The 6,642-nt window shown below is 46.4% G+C and overlaps 1 protein-coding gene across 1 annotated transcript; it reads right to left on the bottom strand.

Moving 5' to 3' along the window:
• Nucleotides 1-1,527: 1,527 nt before the first annotated feature.
• On the bottom strand, nt 1,528-6,176 carry LOC121555971 (protein BUD31 homolog). The gene is made up of 4 exons (XM_045219331.1): nt 5,911-6,176; nt 3,493-3,615; nt 3,229-3,395; nt 1,528-2,032 (listed from the first exon to the last, which is right to left on the bottom strand). Exons 1-4 carry the CDS (start codon nt 6,002-6,004, stop codon nt 1,982-1,984), a joined length of 435 nt encoding a protein of 144 aa, XP_045075266.1. The 5' UTR covers nt 6,005-6,176; the 3' UTR covers nt 1,528-1,981.
• Nucleotides 6,177-6,642: the final 466 nt, after the last annotated feature.

The raw sequence follows: 6,642 nt of genomic DNA, 5'->3' as shown, positions 1-6,642 counted from the left end.
TCCAAACGCCTGAAGGTACCACGTTCATCTGTACAAACAATAGTACGCAAGTATTTACACCATGGGACCACGCAGCCGTCATACCGCTCAGGAAGGAGACACGTTCTGTCTCCTAGAGATGAACGTACTTTGGTGCGAAAAGTGCAAATCAATCCCAGAACAACAGCAAAGGACCTTGTGAAGATGCTGGAGGAAACAGGTACAAAAGTATCTATATCCACAGTAAAACGAGTCCTATATCGACATAACCTGAAAGGCCGCTCAGCAAAGGAAGAAGCCACTGCTCCAAAACCGCCATAAAAAAGCCAGACTACGGTTTGCAACTGCACATGGGGACAAAGATCATACTTTTTGGAGAAATGTCCTCTGGTCTGATGAAACAAAAATAGAACTGTTTGGCCATAATGACCATCGTTATGTTTGGAGGAAAAAGGGGGAGCTTGCAAGCCGAAGAACACCATCCCAACCGTGAAGCACGGGGGTGGCAGCATCATGCTGTGGGGGTGCTTTGCTGCAGGAGGACTGGTGCACTTCACAAAATAGATGGCATCATCAGGAAGGAAAATAGTGGATATATTGAAGCAACATCTCAAGACATCAGTCAGGAAGTTAAAGTTTGGTCGCAAATGGGTCTTCCAAATGGACAATGACCCCAAGCATACTTCCAAAGTTGTGGCAAAATGGCTTAAGGACAACAAAGTCAAGGTATTGGAGTGGCCATCACAAAGCCCTGACCTCAATCCTATAGAAAATGTGTGGGCAGAACTGAAAAAGCGTGTGCGAGCAAGGAGGCCTACAAACCTGACTCAGTTACACCAGCTCTGTCAGGAGGAATGGGCCAAAATTCACCAAACTTATTGTGGGAAGCTTGTGGAAGGCTCCCCGAAACATTTGACAGAAGTTAAACAATTTAAAGGCAATGCTACCAAATACTAATTGCGTGTATGTAAACTTCTGACCCACTGGGAATGTGATGAAATAAATAAATACTATTATTCTGACATTTCACATTCTTAAAATAAAGCGGTGATCCTAACTGACCTAAGACAGGGAATTTTTACTAGGACTAAATGTCAGGAATTGTGAAAAACTGTATTTGGCTAAGGTGTATGTAAACTTCCGACTTCAACTGTAAGTAGTACTTTAAAGTATTTTTACTGAAGTACTTTACACCACAGGTAGTTAGAGAGACTAGAAGAGATGTTGTTAGAGACTAAGAACATATGAAGTGGTTGTTAGAGACGAGAAATGTAGAATATGTTTTTTGTTTTTTTAGAGAGGATGTTAGGGAGACTTAGAAGAGATGTTGTTAAGGGAGACGCGAGAGTCTGGTTCACGGTCTCAGAACTCATCCAGACACTACTCCCCCGACGGCAGAGATTTGGTCTGGTTCACGGTCCGTTGAGGCTGCCGTGCCATGTGAATTCAAATTTCCTCTTGGGCTCACGGTCAAGGATTTTGGTTTATCCCATGGGAGACCGTGGTTCAGATCTCGCCCGTGACACACACACACACACAAAGACAGCATTATTTATTTAACAAGAGTTTTATTAAAATTATAAGGTACAAATAAAACAAGAATCATCAGGTTCAAAGCAATGACATGTTTCAACAGCAAAAAGCTGCCAACCCCCCTCCCGGCCCTCTTCATTGTAAATGAGGTTCAATAGCACTTTATAAATGACCACCACGTGTACTAAACAGCTGGAACAATAACCCACGGCCAATCACAAACCCACCCCTACCCCCCCGATAGGGAGCAGGGGATAGAGAGCAGGGGTGTATTCGAGATCGGACGCCTCTCCAGGGTAGCGAAGCACAAAGGTGGAGTAGATGAGCCCTGATGTCCCGTAGAAAAGACCTGACAAGACGATCCAGAGCAGAACAGCCAGGCCAGACTAGACGATCCAGAGCAAAACAGCCAGGTGATCTAGACCTGACTAGACGATCCAGAGTAGACTAGCCAGGTGATCCTGACGATTCAGCCGGAGCAGCCTCGGCAGCCACAGTGGGTACACTCGATTATCCTCCCCTGTAGAGAGACAGACAGGCAGGGGTTAACAGACTTGGGGGGAGAAACAGAGGGTTAACAGACTGGGGGGAGGGGGGGGAAACAGAGGGGTTTACAGACTGCGGGGGGAGAAAAACACAGAGGGGTTACCAGACTGGGGGGGAGGAAACACAGAAGGGTTAACAGACTGGGGGAGGAAACACAGAAGGGTTAACAGACTGGGGGGAAGAAACAGAGACGGGTTACCAGACTGGGGGGGGGGAAACAGAGAAGGGTTAACAGACTGGGGGGAGGAAACAGAGAAGGGTTAACAGACTGGGGGAGGAAACAGAGAAGGGTTAACAGACTGGGGGAGGAAACACAGAAGGGTTAACAGACTGGGGGAGGAAACAGAGACGGGTTAACAGACTGGGGGAAGAAACAGAGACGGGTTAACAGACTGGGGGGAAACAGAGGGGTTAACAGACTGAGGGGGAAACAGAGGGGTTACCAGACTGGGGGGAAACACAGAAGGGTTAACAGACTGGGGGGGAGGAAACACAGAAGGGTTAACAGACTGGGGGGAGGAAACAGAGAAGGGTTAACAGACTAGAGTGATGCAGTACTATCGTGTCGCAGTACTAGTGTGTTGCAGTACTAGTGTGATGCAGTACTAGTGTGATGCAGTACTAGTGTGATGCAGTACTAGTGTGATGCAGTACTAGTGTGTTGCAGTACTAGTGTGTTGCAGTACTAGTGTGTTGCAGTACTAGTGTGTTGCAGTACTAGTGTGTTGCAGTACTAGTGTGATGCAGTACTAGTGTGATGCAGTACTAGTGTGTTGCAGTACTAGTGTGATGCAGTACTAGTGTGATGCAGTACTAGAGTGTCGCAGTACTAGTGTGATGCAGTACTAGAGTGTCGCAGTACTAGAGTGTCGCAGTACTAGAGTGTCGCAGTACTAGTGTGTCGCAGTACTAGTGTGTCGCAGTACTAGTGTGTCGCAGTACTAGTGTGTCGCAGTACTAGTGTGTCGCAGTACTAGTGTGTCGCAGTACTAGTGTGTTGCAGTCCTAGTGTGTTGCAGTACTAGTGTGTTGCAGTACTAGAATGTTGCAGTACTAGTGTGTCGCAGTACTAGAGTGTTGCAGTACTAGTGTGTCGCAGTACTAGAATGTTGCAGTACTAGTGTGTCGCAGTACTAGAGTGTTGCAGTACTAGAGTGTTGCAGTACTCACCACTTCCAGTTTGCTCTTGGGGACTCTACAGATGCAGTTGGTTCCAAAGTTGGTGTCTCGTGTCTGGATGCAGCGGAGGCAGCACAGGTTCTCATATCCCTGCTTCTTCCACTTAGCTATCAGGTTCTTATCAGCATAACTCTCCTTTATACAGTAGTCATAAAGCTCTACACACACACACAGACACACACAGAAAGAGCATTATACCTCACCTAAAATAACCCAACCTAACATTAAACCCTGTCTTGGAGGTTACTACTGCACCTCTGCTGATGGCCTTCCTCTTGTAGAACAGGTCGAAGATATATCGGCTCCGCTGATGATGCAGTCTGAATATCGGCCACAGGGACTCCACCTTCCGCTTTCCCTCGTGAGGCTCCGTCTCGGCTGGAAGGAGACAGTCACAGCTCATCATAAACACAATACAAACAGGAATAATCCAAGATTAAACATTGTAGCTAGCTAATTAGCGACTAGTTGGCTGGTTGATTACCCTAAACTAGCTAAACTGAACAACAATATAAACGCAGCATGTAAAAGTGTTGGTCCCATGTTTCATGAGCTGAAATAAAATACAAAAAGCCAGAAATGTTCCATACGCACAAAAAGCTTATTTCTCTCAAATGTTGTGCACAAAATTAGTTTACATCCCTGTTAGTGAGCATTTCTCCTTTGCCAAGATAATCCATCCACCTGACAGTTGTGGCATATCAAGAAGCTGATTAAACAGCATGATCATTACACAGGTGCACCTCATGCTGGGGACAATAAAAGGCCACTAAAAATGAGATGCAGTTTTGTCACAACACAACGCCACAGATGTCTCTAGTTGAGGGAGGGTGCAATTTGCATGCTGACTGCAGGAATGTCCACCAGAGCTGTTGACAGAGAATTGAATGTTCATTTCTCTACCATAAGCGGCCTCCGTCGTTTTAGAGAATTTGGCATTATATCCAACCAGCTTCACCACCGCAAACCACACCAGCCCAGGACCTCCACATCCGGCTTCTTCACCTGCAGGATCGTCTGAGACCAGCCACCCAGAGAGCTGATGAAACTGTGGGTTTTGCACAACCGAAGAATTTCTGCCCAACCTGTCAGAAACCGTCTCAGGGAAGCTCATCTGCGTGCTCGTCGTCCTCACCAGGGTCTTGACCTGACTGCAGTTCGGCGTCGTAACCGACTTCAGTGGGCAAATGCTCACCTTCAATGGACACTGACACGCTGGAGAAATGTACTCTTCATGGATGAATCCCGGTTTCATCTGTTCCGGCCAGATGGCGTCGTGTGGGCGAGCGGTTTGCTGATGTCAACGTTTTGAACAGAGTGCCCCATGGTGGCGGTGGGGTTATGGTATGGGCAGGCATAACCTATGGACAACGAACACAATTGCATTTTATCGATGTCAATTTGAATGCACAGATACCATGATGAGATCCTGAAGCCCATTGTCGTGCCATTCATCCGCCGCCATCACCTCATGTTTCAGCATGATAATGAACGGCCCCATGTCGCAAGGATCTGTACACAATTCCTGGAAGCTGAAAATGTCCCAGTTCTTCTATGGCCTGCATACTCACCAGACGTGTCACCCATTGAGCATGTTCGGGATGCTCTGGATCGACGTGTATGACAGCGTGTTCCAGTTCCCGTCAATATTTAGCACAGCCATTGAAGAGGAGTGGGACAACATTCCACAGGCCATAATCAACAGCCTGAAACGCTATGTGAAGGAGATGTGTTGCGCTGCATGAGGCAAATGGTGGTCACACCAGATACTGACTGGTTTTCTGATTCACAGCTGTAACTTTTAAGGTATCTGTGACTAACAGATTCATATCTGTATTCCCAGTCATGTGTAATCCACAGATTGGGGCCTGATTGATTTATTTCAATTGAAGGATTTCCTTATATTAACTGTAACTCCGTCTCCCGAGTGGCGCAGTGGTCTAAGGCACTGCATCGCAGTGCTAGCTGTGCCACTAGAGATCCTGGTTCGAATCCAGGCTCTGTCGCAGCCGGCCGCGACCAGGAGACTCATGGGCGGCGCACAATTGGCCCAGCGTCGTCCAGGGTAGGGGAGGGAATGGCCGGCAGGGGATGTAGCTCAGTTGATAGAGCATGGCGTTTGCAATGCCAGGGTTGTGGGTTCGTTTCCCACGGGGGGGGCCAGTATGAATAATAATATGTATTCACTAACTGTAAGTCGCTCTGGATAAGAGCGTCTGCTAAATGACTAAAATGTAAATGTAACTCAGTAAAATCTTTGAAATTGTTGCATGTTGCGTTTATATTTTTTGTTCAGTGTAGTTACTTAGAAACTAGCTATCTAACGTCAACATTTTGGCCTTGATTTTCGAGCTATCTGAACAATAACACGCAATCCAAAAAAAGATAACATACAGACAAGGGCGCATAAACTTAACGCAAACAGGGGTAGACATCTGGCTGTACGCGCAGCCTCATTCGGTATGGAGAAGTTAGTTAGTCACAGCTCGTCATACAATAAAAACAGGAATGATCCAAGTCAGATTCATACAACAGATTGGTAATATAGCTAACATCATAAGTACTGGTTGAATACCCTAGCTAACTAAATGTCAACATTGTGTGGGCAAGGATGTTAGCGGAGCCTCGTTTGGTACGGGCGGAGTTAGCTAGCTAGGTGGCTAGCTAAATTACCTTCTCTCATCTTTTGGTCTAGTTCGTCCAAGGTCGGTTCAATCAACTCCCAGCCATCCGGAGGTGGCTTCCTGCTCCTCTTCACTTTCGGCATTGCGTTTAATCAAATTGATTATAAACAAACAAAAAGACAACAAACCCTATTCCCCGTCCTATGTTTGTGTGTTGATTTCGTAGGCCTGCTCACGGTCGCTTCTTATTGACGTCACAACGTGGAGGAGTCCCTTCGACTCAGCTCAATCGTCGCATGAGATATACGTCACTCAATTCCATTCGATGGGGCTTTTGCCGCGTTCAAAACAACTGGGAACTCGGGAAAAAAAAACGAGCTCCGACTGGGAAAAATCGATTTGAACGGTCATCCAACTCGGGAAATCGGGCCTCTTTCTAGAGCTCCGACTTTCCGACCTGAAGATCACTGACGCCACGATTTGACCTGTATTTTTCCGAGTTCCCAGTTGATTGGAACATGGCATTTATTGGCATGGGAAACGCCCTCTTCTCACATAAAAACATGTAACCGATTAATTTGACACATTTGATGTGTCAATTGCCTATGGATAAAGTGTTTGTTATTAAAGAAGTGAAACATGTAACTGACACAGTTACGCACCTTCAAACTTTGTGCTGAAACGGAATTAGATGTGTTGCTCTCAGTGCTTTTATAGCGCATCAGGTTAGTTACCTAAGAAAGTGCCCAAAATGGATCAAACGATTTAGGCCCACTCTGTT

Source organism: Coregonus clupeaformis, unplaced genomic scaffold (assembly GCF_020615455.1).
Source record: "Coregonus clupeaformis isolate EN_2021a unplaced genomic scaffold, ASM2061545v1 scaf2281, whole genome shotgun sequence".
NCBI classification, from domain to species: domain Eukaryota; kingdom Metazoa; phylum Chordata; class Actinopteri; order Salmoniformes; family Salmonidae; genus Coregonus; species Coregonus clupeaformis.
Note: the sequence above shows the minus strand (reverse complement) of the source record. Positions and strands in the feature narration are given on the sequence as shown.

What these genes read in the sequence shown, in the direction of transcription:
- LOC121555971 (XM_045219331.1), bottom strand. Translation starts at nt 6,004, where the DNA reads ATGCCGAAAGTGAAGAGGAGCAGGAAGCCACCTCCGGATGGCTGGGAG. An exon ending in AGACCAAAAGATGAGAGAAG is followed by an intron (nt 3,616 to 5,910) that starts GTAATTTAGCTA and finishes GTCTCCTTCCAG; the next exon opens with CCGAGACGGAGCCTCACGAG. An exon ending in CCAAGAGCAAACTGGAAGTG is followed by an intron (nt 2,033 to 3,228) that starts GTGAGTACTGCA and finishes GTCTCTCTACAG; the next exon opens with GGGAGGATAATCGAGTGTAC.